The sequence below is a fragment of the Gossypium hirsutum genome, chromosome D03, assembly GCF_007990345.1.
Source record: "Gossypium hirsutum isolate 1008001.06 chromosome D03, Gossypium_hirsutum_v2.1, whole genome shotgun sequence".
NCBI lineage: Eukaryota > Viridiplantae > Streptophyta > Magnoliopsida > Malvales > Malvaceae > Gossypium > Gossypium hirsutum.
In genome coordinates this window covers 34,295,309-34,316,890 of record NC_053439.1, presented here as the reverse complement: position 1 = coordinate 34,316,890, position 21,582 = coordinate 34,295,309, and the positions used below count along the sequence as shown (strand labels likewise).

Below are 21,582 nucleotides of genomic sequence, written 5' to 3'. Positions count from 1 at the left end.
GAATGAAACAACAAATTAAGGACTATTAAATTGATTTAGATACCATCCCTATAAAGTGTGACAATACTAGTGCTATTTGTCTCACTAAAAATCTTATCCAACATTCTAGGACTAAACACATTGAAATAAGAAATCATTTCATTAGAGATCATGTCCAAAAAGGAGAAACAGTTCTAGAGTATGTAGACATTTTGAACCAATTAGCTGACATTTGACATTTTTACAAAACCTTTAGACAATGAGAGATTTTGGACACTTAGGAGAGAACTAGGTTTGACCAACTTGCCTTGACTTTGTGTTGAATTTTTCCATGGACATAGATTGATTTTTAAATTTGTATATTGTGTTTTTATTGCAAAAAGCATGATAGTATGACATTCATAGCTCTTGTATTCAAAAATATTGGAGGAGTTTTATGTGGTTATTTGATTTATTTTGACCTTATTTATCTAGCATGATTTTTTTTACTCTTGTACTTGCTAAGAATGGACTTAATATTTTTAATTTAGCATTTTTTAATCTAATTTTTATTCATGAATCATATGCATCATGCTTAAAATTTTCATTTTCATGCATATGAAATCATTAGGGATGATCTTAGAGTCATTTTAGGACCCTTAGAACCCCTTAGGACCTAAAAGTTTCGTTTTTATAATTTTTCTGTACTTGAAAATTAGAACTGTAATTAGGTATCGATACCATTTAAAAAAATATCAATACTTTTATAAAAATATCGGTACCATTGGGTTTTTAAAGGCACCTACACCATGTTTCTTCAAAAGTAATTTGCAAAAACCCAGAAACTTCATTTCTCTTCATCCAAAAATCATTTTCTCATATTAAAAAATTCTTCAAAACTCTTGATTCTTTTTTGAAAAATATTGTCTTTGCAATCCTTTAAAACACCATTGCATCAAGATTTCAACATTTTTAAGGTAAACCCTAAAATTTTCAATCTTTTGATTTTATACAATGTAGGTTGGAATATTGTTTTTTGATGAACTATTGGGTTGATTTGGACTATATGCATCGTTTTTTGTTGCAAGGGGTATCCTCTTTCTAGACTTTTTCTTAAATTTTTTGCCTAAAACCCTTGCACACCAAGTGTTTGTCAAAATTCCTAAATGAATTTTTTTGGTGTTTTAGTGGTACTTTAGTGCTTAATTCTCAAAGTATGGTGCCTAAGAAATGACCTAGAACTGATGCATCATCATCACATCCTCCTAGTGGTCCTAGATCATCCTTCAATGCATGTTTTAGTTCTGATGAGTATTGTGAACATTTTGATAGGAACTTTGCGTCCAACAGAGTATGGGAGTCTAGGAGAGTTGATGTAGCCATGTTAGAAGGAATAAAATTTTCTTATCTTTCTATTTTTCGAAATTGGGGTTGGATGGATTTTCTTAAAATTTCCTCGCTAACTTTCTACAATCCTGTTCGAGTGCTTTTCTCCAATGCTAAACTTGAACACGATGAGTCCAATAACACCGTTATAGCTATTACTTCTTTTTTAATGAACACCCATATCCATCTAACTTTGTAGGATTTTGGAAATTTACTTCATTTACCTTCTAGAGGTAACTTCGACAAAAAAAGACCCTTTAATCTCACTCTCTTCATTCAGTCCGGATTAGCATCCGAACTTAACATTCATAATCGTGTCCTCCATTTGATCATTACTTTGATCCTACGTCCTATTAAGAAACATACTAAGCTTCATAAAACTGATTATTGGTGGCTCGATTCTTTCCATTTTGATAGGCATCCCAACCTAGCCCTTATCATGTTCAATGACATAACTAAGGCTATCAAGAGGGCGATGAGTACAACTATCACCCTTCCCTATGGAACTTATTTGTCATATAACTTTAGGAGGCTAGGCATTAGCACACTTGGAGACACCCCCATTTCTTCTAACCAACCTATTAGTTATGAGGCAATTCATCATGCCGGCTATCATTATAATGCCAACTTCGGTGCGTGGATTAAGAGTGGTCATCCAGTGGAAAATGAAGATGAAGACATTTTGAAGACCTTCCAGCACCTGAGCATGTTCTTTTACTTGAACATGTTCCTCCTCCGACTTCTTCCTTTCAAGCTACTCAGCCTGCGTTCGATATCAATGTTACCATCCTCAACGCTCTACATTCCTTGAGTCGCAATGTTTGGGGACTTCAAGATGAGTTTAAAGCTCATCGAGATGATGTTAAATCTCGATTTTCAGTATCAGAGATGCAAATGGAATCTCTCTTTACTCATTTTCCTTCGACACCTCCTTTCTCTCCTCATGATGACGATTAGAGTAGTATTTTAAGTTTGCATTTTTCTTATCATTGTTCATCACATTTGCACTATTACTTTTGCTCATTTTGTATATATATATTTTTTAACCTTAATTTTTTTATTAGTATTATAAGATACTCTGGTATTTTTGTTATTTATGCTAGTTCTCTATTTCTTTATTGTCATATATTTTTGAACTAACCATCTTTTTCTCCTCAAGATTTATTTGTCTTTTTTTTATATAACAAAAAGGGGGAAAAGAAAAAGGTAAATTGATTAATTAATATTATGCTTTTGCTAACCTTATGCAAATTATGTGACCATTTTCTTAAAAGTAAAAATGAATTTCAAGTTTTGAAAATGTATGCCAATTTTTTATTTAGGCCTTAAATTGAAAATAACTTTTATTAAAGGGAGCAATTTATTCAAAAACAAGTTTACCAATTGTTTTACTATATCAAAAAGGGAGAGATTGTTAAACTAAGCTTTATTTGATAATATGTTTTGATATATCAAATGAAGTATTTTTGAATAAAAGTTAAAATTGAACAAAATTGACAAAATGATTTTTCAATTCCAGTTTAAGAGACAAAATTTTAAATCTTTACTTTGAATTCTTAGAAAATTTTTAAATGAACTTCAAAATCAAGTCAAAATGATTTCAACAAAGTAAAAAAAAATTATACTTATCAAAATAATTTTCAAACAAGGCAAGATAGCTATAGGCAAAAAAGTTCTCACAGGTTCAACTTTATCCTCAAAGGTTGATCAATCTTTACTAATTTGATCATACTCCCTTGATTTTGAGGACAAGGTTTATGATCTTAAGGGAGTTGTAAGGTTAAACATTGTCCTCAAAGGTTGATTAAATTAGAAAATTTGGGAAAATCCTTAGTTATGGAAAGCTAAGGTAGTGGAGTAGGAAATTGGGGTCGAACCACTCAAAATTCTTATGTTCAATTTTTTATCCTTTGTCTCTAGCTTTCCTATTTTTTTTAAAAAAAATCAATTCACCTCCTCTTGGAAATTTTAGTTAGATCATTTAAGCTAATAGTTATGTAGCACAGTTGTGTATGCAGATGTTACACCAAAAGCCATTAAGTTTCTATTTATTCCTTTTACCCTGGAAGGATATGCAAAAGCCTGGTTAGATGCTCTGCCTCTAGACACCATCACTATGTGGGTAGAATATGTACAATTATTTTTGCATCGAGTTGTACCAATGACTATGGTAATTAGCACCTACGAGGAGTTATTCGAATTCAAGTAAGATGCTACCAAAACATTTAAGGTGATTATCTGAAAGGTATTGGGATGAGGTATTGATCTCACTATACAACTGCAAATTTTTTATGATGGGTTGGATGGGCATAATAAACGATAGTTTGACATCATAGTTGAAGGAAGTATTTGGGCAAAAATAGGCCATGAAATAGTCATACTGTTGGAAAAGGTAAGCAACAACGATTATACATGAGGCATGAGTATGAAACTAGAAACTGTGAAGGCATTGGAAACCATACCACAAGATGTTATGACTGGTAATCAGGAAGATTCAAGAGAAGTGTTGAAGGAAGAAGAAGAAATCACTGAAAACCTGGAACAAGAAAATGATGAACTAATATTTTAGTTAGATTGGTGGAATAAGTGTATGGAACATCAGGAACTGGTAAACTCATCTTCAAACAAAATGAAACTTTCTATTTTAGAACCACCTGTCTTAGAATTAAAACCCCGTCCTGATCATTTGAAATATGGGTATTTGGGAGATAGAACACCTTATCGATAATTATTGCAGTGGGTCTGTCAGCAAAACAGGAAGGGGTATTATTGGATGTTTTAAAAAGGTACAAGAAAGTGATTGGATGGACTATCACAAACATTAAATGAATCAATCCAGCCTTATGCCAGGATAAGTTCAAACTGGAAGAGGGAAAGAAACCAGTTGTAGATGCACAACGACATTTAAATCCAACCATGAAGGGTGTAATAAAAAAATGCTTAAATGGCTGGATGCTAGAATAGTCTATGCTATTTCTGAGAGTAAATAGGTGAGCCAACATAGTGTGTACCGAAAAAAGGAGGGTTAACAATAGTAAAGAATGAGAAGAATGGATTCATCTCAACTCATAAAATAATTGGATGTAGGGCGTGTATTGATGATAGGAAATTGAATGATACGACTAAAAATGATCATTCTCCTTTCCCATTTATTGATCAGATGCTTGATAGATTAAGATGAAGAGAATATTATTGCTTTCTTGATGGATACTATAGATACCATCAGATTCCTATACACCCCAAGAATTAGGAAAAACACCACATTTACATGTCCCTTTGGTACATATGCTTTCAAGCGCATGACATTCGGTTTATACAATGCCTCGACAACTTTTATGAGATGTATGATTGTTATCTTTGCATTTATGTTAGAAGATGGCCTTAACATGTTTATAGAAGATTTCTCGGTATATGGAGACTCATTTCGAGAATGTCTAGATAATCTTGAGAGAATGTTACGAAGATTTGAAAAAACCAACCTAATACTTAATTGGGAGAAGTACCATTTTATGGTGAAAGAAGGAATGGTTCTAGGACATCAGATCTCTAAAAAAGGCTAGAAGTAGGTAAAAATAAAATTGAAGTCATAAAAAATTTTTTTAGGACACACAGGTTTTTATAGGCAATTTATTAAAGATTTCATTCAAATCTCAAAGCCACTAAACCAAATTTTATAAAAATAAATGTTTAATAAGGAATGTATTGAAACTTTTTAGGTAATAAAAGAAAAACTCACCTCTGCATCTATTATTGTTAATCATGACTGGTCAAAACCTTTTGTTATTATGTGCGATGCTAGTGACTATGCTGTAAGAGCAATGTTGGGACAAAAGAGGGACAAGATATTCTACGCTATTCATTACGCGAGTAAGACATTGAACTCAGCACAATGTAATTATACTACCACAGAAAAAGAAATGCTAGTCATTGTGTTTACATGTGAGAAATTTCATCCTTATTTGATGGCATACAAAGTATATGTTTATACAAATCACTCCACATTGAAATATGTGATAAAAAGGAAAGAGACTAAAGCTCGATTAATGAGGTGGGTCTTATTACTTAAAGAGTTTGACCTTTGGATAATAGGTCAGAAAGGAACAAATAATAAAATAGTTGATATCTATCAAGGTTGAAAACTAGAACAGAAACAGAAAATGTTGATATGGTAAACGAAACTTTCATTGATAAGCAATTATTTAAAGTGGATTTGTATCAAGACGGGCACAAGGATGATAAAATTCCATGGTATGCTGATTGTGTTAATTATATAGCCCTAGGTGTCTTTCTAATAAATTCCTCTTAGAAACAAAAATAGAGGATTATCCACGAGTCCAAACTATATATTTGGGAAGAAACTTATGTTTTTTGACAATGCGCAGATTAATATATTTGAAGAGGCGTAGCAAAAGAAGAGAAAGACGGCATCCTAAAAGGATGCCACACAGCACCGTGTGGTGGACATTTCATAGGAAAAAGGATCGCTCAAAAGATATTGCAATCGGGATTCTATTGGCCCACCATGAATAAAGGCACCTACCATTTTGTGCTGAAGTGTGACAGATGCCAACGATCTGGAACTATACCGAAGAGGGATGAAATGATGTAAACTGGAATCTTAGAGGTAAAAATATTTGATGTCTGGGGAATTGACTTCATGGGGCCTTTTCCAAGATAATTCAAAAACCAGTATATTCTATTGGTAGTAGATTATGTCTCCAAATGGGTCAAAACAACGACTCTGCCCACCAATGATACAAGGTCAGTAGTAAACTTTGTGAGGAAAAATATATTTTCAAGATTCGGAACTCCACAAGCTCTTGTAAGTGATGAAGGATCTCATTTAACAGTTTCAATCAATTGTGGCTAAATATAGTGGAAGACATCGAATTACTACAGCATATCATCCTCAAGAAAATGGATAAGTAGAAGTGTCCAATCGAGAAGTTAAACAAATTTTGGAAAAAATGGTAAACCCGAACAGGAAAGATTGGGCACTTCGATTAGACAATGCACTGTGGGCATACTGAACAACATTTGATAAGACTATAATGCATTTTTAGCTGATATCTTTGATTCTAGAATATATGAAATGAAATTTGATCAAGTACAGAAAGTTTGGGAGTTTACAAATGTTTTTCCTAAAAAATTACCGGGATTATCATTAGAACGGGAAGTTGAGTTCACTATTCAGTTAGTGTTAGGGATTACTCCAATCTCGGTTGCTCTATATAGAATGACTCCTGTCGAAACCATTGTTTTAAAAACAAAAATTTTAGTTATCGACCTTCAAAAAATGAAAATTGGGAGTCGCCACCAATCTTTTATTGAGGTGTGACTGGATCACCTAAAAAGTAGCTTTGGTCTACGAGTTTTAGAAAAATGGATTCAGGAGTCAGTTACGCACGAGGAAGGATTAGCACCCTCGTAACGCCCAAAAATTGGTACCAAATTGATTAATTAATGTCTTAAATTCGAGAGTTAAAAAAAATGCGATCCTTAATTAAATTAAAATATTTATTAAGACTTTCTCATTTTGAAAGAAAAATATCACACCCAATGTGTTAGGGCACAACATTTTATTCTCTTCAAGATGAGTTAGTCCAAAAAACTCGTGTAATAAAATTTAAGAAAATATCTAATTGTTTAAAATTTATGAAGAAATCGCAGCCCAATACGTTAGGGCACAATTTCCTAAAGTCCCAAACATTCAATATTTCCTTTATTTTTTTTTTAAAATCCTTGTCTCGAGAAATCAACGTGTCACATCCAATACGTTAGGACACAACATATTGAATTCCCGATGACAAGTTTTATTTTGTTTGATTAAAGAGCAATTCTCGATTGTTAGATTTAATGAAGAAAATCGGAACATAATACGTTAGGGCTCAATCTTCTCGAAAATCCTAAATATGAGTATTATCTCTATTTTGAAAAATTCTATTTTTGAATTCGAGTAAAAAGATGACGTAATGTTATGTTGAATGTATGAATAGATGCCTCTTAAACAAATATCAGTAATGAATATAACAATTGTATAGAAATAGTATGAATAAATAAATAAAAATAATGACATATAAAATATTAAATAAATGAGCAAGATAATAAAAAATATATAAAAACATAAATTGATAAACAAATGATTGAAATAAACAAAAAAATATATAAAGAATAAGAGATACATAACATATAAGGAAAAAAAAACACATGATTTACATATAAAATTTTGAATTATACAATTTATATAAATATATAATGCATTTATGAAAATAAAGAAAAGTATATAAATATACATATTGACATAACTTATAAAATATGTATTAAAAATATAAATAGGTAGTTAAACATTTTTTTTGAAAATAAATAAAAAACATAGTTATATACGCATATATATATAAATATAAAAGAATATTCATAAAAAATGTATACATGTACATATAAAAATATATATATATATATAGGTTTAAAATAATTAAATAATATCTACATTATCAAAACTAATTAAAAAAATATGTGTATATATATAAATACGCGAAAAATATTAGTTTGAAAAAAATATAAATACGTACATAAAAATAAATATACATATATATAGATAAAATAATAATAATTACATATGAAAATTATAAAAATAATAATAATTACATTATTAAATTTAACTAATTTTAAGAAAAATATAAAAAAGACTAAATTGAACTGCAAATAAAAAATCTGGGGTAAATCCGCATATAAATAAAGCCCAAAGCACTGTATTGAACGCGCGTATAATCATGAAGGGACTGGAAGGGAAATTTTCCCTTTCCTTCTAAACGGCGTCATTCGATAGGGACCAAATTGAATTTTAAAATAAATTAAAAGCGAATTTTAAAAAACAAAATAAACTTAATTGCAAAAATATTAAAAGGCGGAGGGGCTAAAAGCGCAATTTACCCCTCCGCTCAAAAATACGTGGATCCTAGGCTGGATCGGGTCGGCCTCCCCAAAACGACGTCGTTTTAGCTCTTGGGGAGGCCTAATGAAACGAAAGGCTATTTAAGCCAAAAATAATTCAAAAATTTTCATTTTTCATTCTTTTTGAAAAAAAACAAAAAAAACTTTCAAAAAACTCTCCCCTATCTTCAGTCATCCGGCTTAAGTCCGGCATCGGCCGATCGTCGGCCACTGCACCGGCCGCCAATCTCTGGCGCCGGCGCCACCGTCTGCGATGGCCGAAAAAAGGGGAAATCCCTTATTCGGCTCCTTTGGCCTCTCTAAGCCCAAATCTGGGCTCAACTCCTTCAAAAAACATCAAAAACACTTCAAGATCCCTTGAAACCCCTCGACTTCCGGTCGTCTATCCTCGGAGACGAGCCTCGGCCGCCCCAACAGCGTTTCAGAAGCGAGCAAAGATAAGAGTTTTTCATTTATTTTATTTTTGTTTCGGTAAAACAATAAAAAAATGAAAAGAAAATATAATATGAAACGAAACTAAGAAAAATATATCAACCTTCGTTTCTGATTGATTCTCTGTTTGAGTTCTTTCTTTGCTGTGAAAAATACGTGCTTTTTCTTTTATTGATTTCTAGATTCGGAATTCCGATTACAGTGTACCAATGGCTATCTTATAGCCATAATGAGAAAAATATAAAGAAATAAAATCTGCTCATATTGATTTGATTTTACAAATATTTGATTTTGTTTCCTTTCTTGCGTTTGTTCCTTGCAGGTGAAGATTCGGCTCTTGGCTGCGGCGCGAACGGGCTAGGGCGCTGATGAACTCCATAGAAACCCTAGGGTTTCTTCCTTTGTTTTGGGCCACTGTATTTGGGTCATTATTGGGCCATGTATTTTTGTCTTATTAATTAGGCCATACAGGCCTGCTTGTAATTCAGGCCTTTTAGACCCAGGCAAAATCGGGTATTTACAGCTGCCCCTCTTTGCTCATTATTGTGTAACAGGAACAGAGCAAAGATTTTAAAAATGCCCAATTTTGCCCGGTCGTGCTGGACCTTGGAACTCTTCTTCTTCAAGTAGTCTTATTCCTTCCTACTACATCTTCAGAGGTGTAGGAACTGGTGCTTCAATCTACTCCACTGTAATGCTAGAGAGATAGAATTTGTACATCGTAGTTTCTCAAGAGAACAAGATTTGCTATCTTTTATCTGCTCCACTGCAACTTCAGGGAGATAAGACTAATAGCTTCAACTTGTTGCAACCTAAGGATGAATTTGATGCGATCTGCTCCACTGTAATTTCGCATAGACAAGATCCATCATTCTAATCCATTCCACTACAACTTTAGGAAGATATGATTTGTTTATTTAATTTTCCCCACTGCAACTTCAGGGGGATAAGACTTTCTTACTAAGTCTGCCTCACTACCAATATAAGAAGACAGGATCTGCTATTTTTGATCCACTTCACGCCAATACATGAAGACAAGATCTGCTTTCTTCGATCTACTTCGCCACCAATATGGGAAGACAAGATCTGCATCTTCAATCCAATTCGCTACCAATATAGGAAGACAGGATCTGTTATCTTCAATCTACTTCACGCCAATACATGAAGACAAGATTTGCTTTCTTCGATCCACTTCACCACCAGTATGGGAAGACAAGATCTGCATCTTCGATCCACTTCACTACCAATATAGGAAGACAGGATCTGTTATCTTCGATCTACTTCACGCCAATACATGAAGACAAGATCTGCTTTCTTCGATCTATTTCACCACCAGTATGGGAAGACAAGATCTGCATATTCGATCTTCGCTACAAATATAGGAAGACAGGATCTGTTATCTTCGATCTACTTCATGCCAATACATGAAGACAAGATCTGCTTTCTTCGATCTACTTCGCCACCAATATGGGAAGACAAGATCTGCATCTTCGATCCACTTCGCTACCAATATAGGAAGACAGGATCTGCTATCTTCGATCTACTTCACGCCAATACATGAAGCCAAGATCTGTTTTTTTCGATCTACTTCGCCACCAGTATGGGAAGACAAGAACTACATGTTCGATCCACTTAGCTACCGATATAGGAAGACAGGATCTGCTATCTTCGATCTACTTCATGCCAATACATGAAGACAAGATCTGCTTTCTTCAATCTACTTCACCACCAGTATGGGAAGACAAGATCTGCATCTTCGATCCACTTCCTACCAATATATGAAGACAGGATCTGTTATCTGTGAAACATGACCATTATGATGAACCCAATTATGCCTAAGATGAGGATGGCATGATCAAAATGCATAAAATGCTCTTAACCAGACATGTGTGAATGGTGTTTGCATGAGTGTAGAATGCTTATTTTTTTGTGAGAATGTTCCTTCTTTATCACTTAGGTTATCATTGTTCGAATTTTATTAAGGCTTTATCACTGACGTGCTACCACGCCTTCTTACTCAGTTGATGTTTTCAAAGAAACACTTAGTCATATTGCCCCCACTGTAAACCTCGAGGTTCGATCCACTGGGATACAAAATTGGTACCATTTTTCTTTCGTTGTAACTCAAGGGTAAAAAGATCTGCCATTTTCTCAATCCTTTGCTATCACAATTCAAGGATATAGCATGTGAAATTTCTTTTGGTCTTTTACACCATTCCCAGGGTGTCATACCCAATTCTCTTGCATAAACGAAAAATTTTATTTTTTAAAGGGAACTTCTTCTTATCCTTGGTGATTAAAACTTTGTCACCAACAAGATATATCGACAAAATTTTAAACTTGATGTGTTCTAAACAATAGTCTTGTTTCAGGTTACTGTATTATTTAGAATCTTCCAGAGTAATATTCAAAACTTCCTTTGTGAAAGTTTATTAGCCCATTAATCATTATTCTAACTCAACATGCTTGCATCAAGATAATACTGACCCAGAAATGAATTATCAAATATGAATAAAAGAAAAGGAATTTATTGAGAGCTAGTGTCTTGAAAAGAAAAAGATATTCAAGAACAACAAAGAATGAAGTATTACAAGAACAAACAAATTCGGTACAAGTAATATGAAGGCTAGATGCATTGGATATCACAGCTTGAACTTCTCCGTACAAACTAAGGACCATTTTGAATTTAACATGTGTTTAGAAGATCTACAGTACTTTGTCGATGCCCTAAGATGTGGCATACCCTTTCCCTGTTGATTTAGGTATAGCAAGATCACCACATGCCCTAATCTGATCAATGTTTGAGCTGCCCTTTTCGGGTTTTCAACTCAAATCTCCTTTGGTCTCAAGGCGCCCTTTGCGGGTTTTCACCTTGGCCTCTCCATTTTTTTTATTCAAAGCGCCTTTTGCGGGTTTTCACTTTGATTCCTTCTTTTCCTTCAAGTGAAATATTTCTTGACTGAATCTGAATTTACAGGATTCGGTAAGTTTTTACCATCCATTTCACCCAAAATCAAAGCACCTCCAGAAAAGGCCTTTTTTACAAAATAAGGTTCTTCCCAGTTTGGCATCCATTTCACTCTGAAATCCTTTTGTAAAGGGAGGATCTTTTTCAACACCAAGTCCCCCTCATAAAATTCTTTGGGATGAACCTTTTTGTTATAAGCTCGCATCATTCTCTTCTGATACATTTGACCATGACGAATAGCTTTCAGTCTTTTCTCTTCTATCAGGTTCAATTGATCATACTGAGATTGGAGCCATTCGGCCTCATCCAATTTTAATTCAACCAATACCCGAAGAGAAGGAAAATGTGTTGCTCCAGTAGAAGTCCTGATAGATGTTCAGTAAGCAAGAAGAGTGAATGGTAACTTCTCATGCCAATCCTTGTAAGTTTCAGCCATTTTCGCCACAATTTTCTTAATAATTTTGTTGGCCGCCTCCACTGCACCATTCATTTTTGGTCGGTATGGCGATGAATTATGGTGTCTAATATTGAACTAACTGCAGACCTCCGCTATTATGTTGTTATTCAGATTCAGCGTATTATCAGATATGATTCTTTCAGGCATTCCATATCGACAAATGATCTCTTTCTTCAAAAACTTACTGACTGCTGACTTCGTGACGTTAGCATATGAGGCTATTTCTACCCATTTAGTGAAATAGTCAATAACCATAAAAATGAAACGATGTCCATTAGAAGCCTTCGGTGATATCTGTCCAATGACGTCCATACCCCACATGGAGAAAGGCCATGGAGAAGTCATAACATGAAGAGGTGAAGGAGGCGCATGCATTTTATCCCTATAAATTTGGCATTTATGGCATTTCTTGGCATGATTGATGCAATCTCTTTCCATGGTGGACCAGTAATATCCAAATCTCATGATCTGCCTAGCCATGGTGAATCCGTTGGCGTGCGTTCCACAAACACCCTCATGGACTTCTTCTAAAATTTCCTTAGCCTCTACAGCATCCACGCATCTCAACAGTACTCGATCCTTTCCCTTTTTATATAGAATCTCTCCATCTAGGACATAGTCAATAGCTAACCTCCTCAATGTCCTCTTATCATTTTCCATTGCCTGATCAGGATATTTGCGATTCTTCACATATAGTAAAATATCTTGGTACTAGGGGCGATTATCATTCTCCACTTCTTTAATACTGTAGCAGTGAGCCGGGATTTCATAAATACTAATTTGAATGGGCTTCATATCCTCTAATTCATTCACTTCAATCACGGAGGCTAAAGTAGCAAGAGCATCAGCCATCTAATTTTCTTCTCGTGGGAGATAGTGAAAAGTAATGTTGTCAAACTCTTCAATCAAATCCAGAACCAATCTTTGATAACAGATCAACTTAGGGTCTCTTGTCTCCCATTCCCCTCTTAGTTGGTATATTACCAATGCTGAATCTCTGTATACTTCTAATGTCTTAATTTTCAACTCTATGGCTACTCGGATACCCATGATGCAAGCTTCATACTCAACCATGTTATTAGTACAATCAAAGTCCAATTTGCTGGTGAAAGGATGATAATCTCCATTTGGAGATACCAGGACTGCCCCAATCCTATTGCCTAACGCATTCGAAACTCCATCAAATTTTAATCTCCAAGAATGATTTTCTTGGGGATTCTCTTCAGCATTTGCCACATACATCAAGTCTTCATTCAGGAAATCAAAGTCTAGAGGTTCATAATCTTCTAAAGCTTTACTAGCCAAGAAATCTGCTATCGCACTCCCTTTTATGGCTTTCTGACTTACATATACTATATCGAACTCGGAGAGCAAGATTTGCCATCTAGCCATTCTTCCATTCAACGCCGTTGACTCCATCATATACTTTAAAGGGTCTAATTTTGAAATCAGCCAAGTCGTATGATAAAGCAAGTATTGCCTCAATCTTTTCATTGTCCAAATCAAGGCACAACACAATTTTTCGATAGACGAATATCTCATTTCACAATCAGTGAATTTCTTACTGAGATAGTATATCACATTTTCTTTCTTTCCAATCGCATCATGTTGACCCAACACACATCCCATGGAATTTTTGAACACAGTTAAATACAAAATTAATGGTCTATCTGGGCTAGGCGGTGACAGCACTGGAGTATTGGATAAGTATTACTTTATCTTTTCAAAAGCTTCCTGTCATTCCAAACACCTGGATTATGTTTCTTCAGAAGACAAAATATGGGATCACATTTCTCGGTCAACTGTGAAATTAACCAAGCAATATAATTTAGACGTCCTAAAAAACCTCGAACCTCTTTCTGAGTACATGGTGGCGGTAAATCCTGTATTGCCCTAACTTTGTCTGGGTCAATCTCGATTCCTTTCTCACTGACTACGAAGCCCAACAACTTTCCTGATCTGGCTCCAAAAGTGCATTTTGTTGGATTGAGTTTGAGCTGAAATTTTCTTAGTCTTAGAAACAACTTCCTCAGGACCTGCACATGTTTCTCCTTTGTTCTGGATTTGGCAATCATATCATCAACATAAACCTCAATCTCTTTGTGCATCATGTCATGGAACAAGGCTACCATGACTTTTTGATATGTTGCTCCCGCATTCTTTAACCCAAATGGCATCACTTTATAACAGAATGTTCCCCACAAAGTAATGAACGTGGTCTTTCCCATATTTTTAGGATGCATCTTTATCTGATTATATCCTGAGAAACTATCCATGAAAGAAAACAGTGAATATCCTGCCGTATTGTCTACCAACGTGTCAATATGTGATAATGGGAAGTTGTCCTTTGGGCTAGCCTTGTTCAAATCTCTGTAATCTACGCACATTCATACTTTTCCATCTTTTTTAGGGACTGGAACGATGTTGGCTACCCATTCAGAATATTTGACCTCCTGTAAAAACCCAGCATCAAACTGCTTCTTGACTTCCTCTTTTATTTTAAGCACAATATCAGGCCTCATCCTTCTGAGCTTCTACTGAACTGGCTTGCAATCCTCCCTTATGGGCAAGCGATGTACCACAATGTCAGTGCTTAATTCGGGTATATCCTGATATGACCATACGAAGACATCTTTGAATTCATGGAGTAATTCAATGAGGTCTCGTCTTGTCTTTGGGGAGATTTCAGATCTAATTTTCACCTCTTTTCCTTCTTCCAGGCTCACAACTTCTACTGTTTCCTTGTGAGGTAGAATTTGTTTTTCCTCCTGTCCTACTATCTTTAACAAGTCCAAGGATAAACCACAATCTATGTCACCTTCAAAGTCATGCGATCACTCTAAACAAATGTTTTGTTCGAAAGGAGACTCTGAGTTTGCAGCAGCGTCATTCACGTCATTGATATACAATGACCTAATATGGTTACAAAAGAATGTATGACTTTATGTACAATTATTTGTGCAATGTGATTATAAATGAAAGAATAATTATATAATATTTACTCGTATGGAAAGAATATTTGCTCGAAGAATTGTAAAGATATGTTTTATTAAAATAACGATGCTTGAACAAAAGCCTTTTTCACAAAAGAGTTCTTATTATTTCTAGGCTAAAACAATAAGTTTGTTCTGAATATTACTCTGAGACAATTCTAAAGACTTCAGGTATTTCTTCCGCAGTCCAATTATCTAGAACACTCCTAGGCTCATAAGGACAAATGTCTGACAAACTTTCTTCTTCCTTTGTACCCTCACAAATGGCATTGATGTGCACATTTTCCAGTGTCTCCTCGATGCTTTCCTCAGTTGATATCCTTCTCTCAAAGTGAATAATACCCCCAGACACGAAGGTTTTGGATATGTGGGGAATTATCATTGGCTCCCATTTGATTTCCTCCTCATTTAAATGCGCCCTTCTTCTTTCCTGCCTTCTTTCCAGCTCCTTCCTTCTCTGTCCTCTATCTGGCTTGTACCCTAAGCCAAAGTTGTCTTGTTTTTCTTTTAGCGCTGGAACCCCAATTTTCCCTTGAAGGTATTTCCCTAATCCTCTTCTGGGTAAAACTCATTTCCCCAACAACAATTGCAAACCCATCTCTGTAGTTTTGGATATTTTAGACACCAAAATTTTACTCCCTTTAGGAATAAATATTGCATTTACAAATTCCAGAGATCGAAAGGAGTATTCCACCGCCTTGTCATTGGTTTCCACATACGATGCCTCATTGGATACGGCCGCTATAATATCCTCTTCAGCGTTTATTGTCACCAACCAACCTTCTGACACCAACTTTAATTTCTGATGTAATAATGAAGGTACGACCCTCGCCGAATGTATCCATGGTCTCCCTAGTAAGCAATTGTAGGAGGGTTTGATATCCATCACAAGAAAATCCACCTCGTAAACTATTGGGCCGATCAATAGGGGTATCTCAATTCGTCTCATGACCTTCCTTTCTGTACCGTCAAATTCCCTCACTATATTTTGGCATGTTTTCATGTACGAGCTGTCTATGAGAAGTCTGTTAAGTGTGGATAATGGCAACACATTCAAAGCTAATCCATTGTCAATCAACACTCCTGGCAAAGTATACCCCTTGCATCGTGTAGTGATATGCAAAGCTTTAGTAGATCCCGTGCCCCCAAGTGGTATCTCATCATCGTTAAAGAATATGAAGTTATCAGCATTGATATTATTGACCAACTGATCCAATTTATTGACAGAAATATCATTGGCTACATAGGTTTCGTTCAACACCTTCATCAATGCACTACGGTGTACTTCAGAATTTAAGAGCAAGGCAAGTATGGATGTGCGAGCCGGTTGTTTATGCAACTGTTCGACCACATTATACTCACTATGCTTCAAAAATTTGAGGAATTCCACAGCTTCTTCCTCCTTCACTGGCTCATTGATAGATGGCACAGGCTCAGCTACTATCTTTTTTTGTTCCACTGCTATGGCCTTTCCTTTCACAGGTTCTGGATCGGCACTCACACCTTGGTCCTTTGCAGTCTCCGTTCCAGGGACAATTGTATTGCACTCGTAGTTCCACGGAACCCCCTTACTATCCTAGTAAGAAAAGGTTGCAGGTTTCTATATTATGATCCTTGGCATTACTGGCGTTCTCACTTCATTATTCTTTGGTCGTGAAATGATGACCACCGGCTGCACTACTCTTGGAACCTTCATGGATTCGGATGTGCAGATACTCCCTTCTTCCTTAACTTCTTCGTAAAACTCCATTTCCTTGTTATCCATCATGCCTTGAACCAAAGCTTTGAATTCTGTACATTATTGAATCTCATGTCCCTCCTCATGATGGAACTCATAGTAGTTTTCCACCCCTTCAAAGCCTCTCTTTGAAACAAATAATCCCCTTTCTACCATCTTCCTCCAGACCCCTCTCAAAGGAATTTTCACTTCTGCAATATCTTCTTTGATTCTTCTATCCATGCTCCCACCTATCATGTTCACTCCATTATGATTAGGTAACAGATTCTCTGTCTTAGGTGAATCATCCAATTTAACAACGCCCATGCTTATGAGTCTCTCAACTAGATTTTTGAACATCGTACAATGTTCTATGGAATGCCTCACGATTCCCGCATGATAATCGCATTACGCATTTACATCGTACCACTTGGGGTACGGAGGCTGTAAAGATTCTAAATAAAAGGGAGAAACTACGTGTGCATTGAATAACTTTTGATACAACTCCTTATACGACAATGGAATGGGCGTAAATTGGGGCTTTTCCTTGTTTTGCCTTGTGTCGGCTCCTTGTTTGTCAATAGCTACCTTTCTCGGCTGATTCACCGTAATCGTCTTTGAATAACTGGCATTATTGACCTCGTTTTCCTTTTTCTTCGAGGGTAACCTTCTACTACTTTCTCCCGCATCTATCTTCCTGCTTCTGATAGCATTTTCTATCATTTCACCATTCATAATTATGTTGAAAAAGCTTTTAGTAGCACTTCCCAACATGTGAGTAATAAATGGGGTCTTTAATGTGTTAACAAAACGCATTGTCATCTCTCTTTCTAGAAGAGACGGCTGAACTTGGACAGCAACCTCCTCTGTACATATTGCCTAAAACTCTCACTGGGTTTCTTCTCCATATTTTGTAGAGTGATTCTATCAGGTACCATGTCAGTCACATGACTGTATTGTTTTATGAATGCCTGTGCTAAATCTCTCCATGAATTAATCTTGGTACGACTCAATTGATTGTACCACTTGGACGTTGCCCCTATGAGGCTATCCTGGAAGCAATGTATCAGCAGTGGGTCGTTATTAACATGCCCAGTCATTCACCTACAAAACAATGTAATATGAGCTTCAGGGCTACTAGTTCTGTTGCACTTCTCAAACTCTGGCATTTTGAACTTGTAAGGGAGTACTGAATCTGGAACCAAGCTTAATTCTTTAGCATCCATCCCATAGTAGCTTTCGACACATTCCATCGCTCTAAATTTCTCTTCCAGCCACTTGTACTTTTCCTCTAGCTTTTTTGGCAATTCATCATTCATTTTCTCCTTTTCAGCTGTTTCATCGAAATCAGGGACAGCAGGATTAACAAGGTTGTCTCTGGGTTAGAGCCTGATCCAGCCTAAAAATTCATTGGCGTTGCCATGCCGGCCTGAAATTGCTGAGGCTTAATGGTGACAGAGGATTTGTGCGGATATACCTCAACTTGCTGAGGGGTAAAGCCTGGAGGATAGATAGGTCTCTCACTGTCTCCTTCCTCAACATTAAGCATAGAGCTTTTCCCTTTATCAACGCCTCTAGTCAACAACTGAGTTAACTTAGCCATCATATTCCCCTGAGATTCCATTATTTTATCTATCATTTTTTGTTGAATCTTCTCAAGCTGCTCATTCATTTGTTGTTGAAGTTGATCTTGCATTTCCTTTTGGAACTGTTCTAGCCTTTGGTCAATGTCTTTAGTTTTCGATCGAGTACCGTAGCGGTGTTTGGTAGGTTGGTTGGTTTCCAGATTATCTGAGGAATTAATTAGAATCTTTTAGTATTTTTTTAATGCATATGAAGCAAATGCAATGCATGAAATGAATACAAAAAGGCGTCAATTTTGATTCAATTCCATTTAAGAAAACTTTTCTAGAAAGCAAATTTCTTTACATAAAGTGAATTACAAATAAAGCTTTGCCCTATTACTCAGCATTCTAATCTTCCTAAGTAACACAGCTAACTCTTGCCCCCGATCTGATTCTAATTCATACTTCACACTCAGCATGTCTGTCTGTACTGCCAAAGTTTGTATTTGATCAGCTACTTCACGGATCTAGACCACAGCTTCCTCCATAATATGATCTATGCTCCTAACTTGGTTCTGAAAATAGTGTAGCTTTTCATTATTACGACTTTCATTTGCTTCCAAGTGCTTGATCCGGATTTCACAATTTTGCAATGCCATTTCTAACTCTTCGTTTCTTTTCTTCATTTCTTCAATCTTGCTCAAGCTTGCTTTCAACTCGATTGCAGAATTTCGATTTCAATACTGATGAAGAGATCTTTCCAACTCAGTCACCCTATCCTTTAATTCACCTTTTTCTCTTTGGCGATCTGACAAACTCCTTTCTAAAGCCTCGTTTCGCATTTGCATCTCTTGGAATTTTCGTTCCCATCTACCGGCTTTGTTCTTTTCTTCTCGAATTTCTTCTCGCCATTGTTCTGAAGTTTTTCCTAGCCTGGCAGCTCTTATTGACAGACGCAACTTTTTATAATCCTTCTTCAGACTACTCAACTCCTCCTTAGCCTTGTTTTTCTCTTTCCTTAATTTTTCAGTTTCGAGCTTCTGAACATCTATGTCTAATCTCAAGTTCATATTTTCCTCCTCCATCTGTTCTATCTTCTTTTCTAAATCTGTATTTCTTATTTCAAATTCCTGTCTTATAATTTCCAACTCAGAAGGGACGACTCGCAAAGATCCCTCTATTGACTGGCTGTTTTCCTGATTTAACTTAAGTGTATTATCGTTAATCCTCCTAATCCACCATTCATGATACTTAGAAGTTGTCATCGAACCCACAGCTAACCTCTTCATTCGGCGAGTCTGTTTCCACGCACTAGACATCTCTTGAATCTTTTTTCTATAACCATCATCCCTGTACGAAAATTCACAATCAGCTATCCCTTGGGTCGCAGGTATAAATTGTCTTGACTTATATTGCCTTAGCACCAATAATGGGGAATATCCAACAGCTCCCCAAATACCAAGCAAAGGAACCCAATCAAAATTACCACACCTATACAAGATCTCATTTGGAAGCAACCAAGGAGCTCTCCACTCAATGTCCTCCTCCTAAAGATTTTGAAGAATTGCCATCCACTTCTCCTCCAAAATGTCGTCTCTCCTCGGCGTAGCTACTATCTCCTTTAGTGATAATAATTTTCAGAGAAAACCCGATACGAAACCTTATCCACCTTCCAAAAGTGACTGTGAAACCATGCTAGTAGAAGCTGTGCACACCCAATGAATCTTTCCTCTCCCGCTTTTCGGCATGCACTCAATGACCTGAAAGTTTCTACCAAAATCGTCGGAATTGGTGTAACCCTCTTATCAAGCTAGTCGAATAAGTCGGTGACTGCTTCATCAACATGCCCCAATGCTTTGGGGAAAACAACCAAGCCATATATACTTAGTGCAAAGACGTCTAACCTCTTCCTCACGTCTGGGTGCGTTAAAATTGCATCTTTCAAACTCCTCAAAGGAAAGTACTTACTATCCCCCTTTTACTTAATCCGTGCAGCAACCCACTGCTCACTCATCCCTGTTATACTCATTAGCTTCTTTGAAAAGGTTGGCACATTTATCGCTCTCGAGTAGACCCTGTCCACTTGAAACTTTGAACATCGGAGTAAAGCCACATATTCTTCTATTGTAGGCACCAAATCGACCTTCTCAAATGTGAAGAAACTGTAAGCAGGATTCCAAAACTGGGCGAGGGCTCGGAACAAACGCTTGTCTACCTTCACGTCAAGCAAATAAGGCAAATCCCCATAATTATCATAAAATAACTGTCTAACCTCATCATTCCACTGATCCCAGATTTCCTTCAACTCTTCCAAACTATTTTGAGTTACACTAATGCGAGTAAAGTCCCGCAATTTTGATACATATCCACCGGCCAAACTATCACCTTTCTCTTGCTGCGTTGTTTCAGACTAAGTTCAGACAGCTGCATTATCCTCCACTTTATCAAGAAACCCTTTTTCCATGATAAGCTTTCTATCTAGTAACTGAATATGAACCGACGCCTTTTATGATGAAATGAAATGCCATGTCATGCAATCACAATAAAACACAAAAAGTCAGTATCATATAAAACCATAGAATATAATTAAGAAATAGTGAAAACACCTATTCAGGTATCTACTAGGGTTTAGTGTAGCTTTACCTATGGTGGATTCCTAAGGTTCACTATATGAGGTTCGGCTTTCAGGGAAAAGGTACCCGAACTAGCAGATTCCTCGATCTTCACCCATTATAGGCTAATATAGATCAAGTTCGATTCAGGGGAACACATTTTCCCTATGACTATACTGAGATGATAATCTCACGAAGGCATAGGTACCGATGAATTCTGAAAGCGATTCACTATCCTATACGGAGGTAAAAACCTCACGAAGGAATAGTTTCTCACTCCCACTTAAAAGGGTAAAATCATTCAACTCATGTAATGTATAATGCAAAGATCAATTAAGCAAAAAACAATGAATGCAAAAAGGATCTTATGATTTTTTAAAAAAATATTTTCTCGACCATAAGACAAAAATTAATCAACTTTGTGGCTCGACTCTCTTATTTTTTTTAAAAAAAGTCCCCAATAGAGTCGCCTAGCTGTCGAAACCATTTTTTTAAAAACAAAAATTTTGGTTATCAACCTTCAAAAAATGAAAATTGGGAGTC

General features: G+C 36.0%; 1 protein-coding gene across 1 annotated transcript; it reads right to left on the bottom strand.

Moving 5' to 3' along the window:
• Positions 1 to 18,261: 18,261 nt before the first annotated feature.
• Positions 18,262 to 19,746, bottom strand: LOC121215413 (golgin subfamily A member 6-like protein 7). Its single transcript, XM_041089885.1, has 2 exons — positions 19,218 to 19,746; positions 18,262 to 18,653 (listed from the first exon to the last, which is right to left on the bottom strand). Exons 1-2 carry the CDS (start codon positions 19,744 to 19,746, stop codon positions 18,262 to 18,264), a joined length of 921 nt encoding a protein of 306 aa, XP_040945819.1.
• Between the last annotated feature and the right edge of the window lie 1,836 nt (positions 19,747 to 21,582).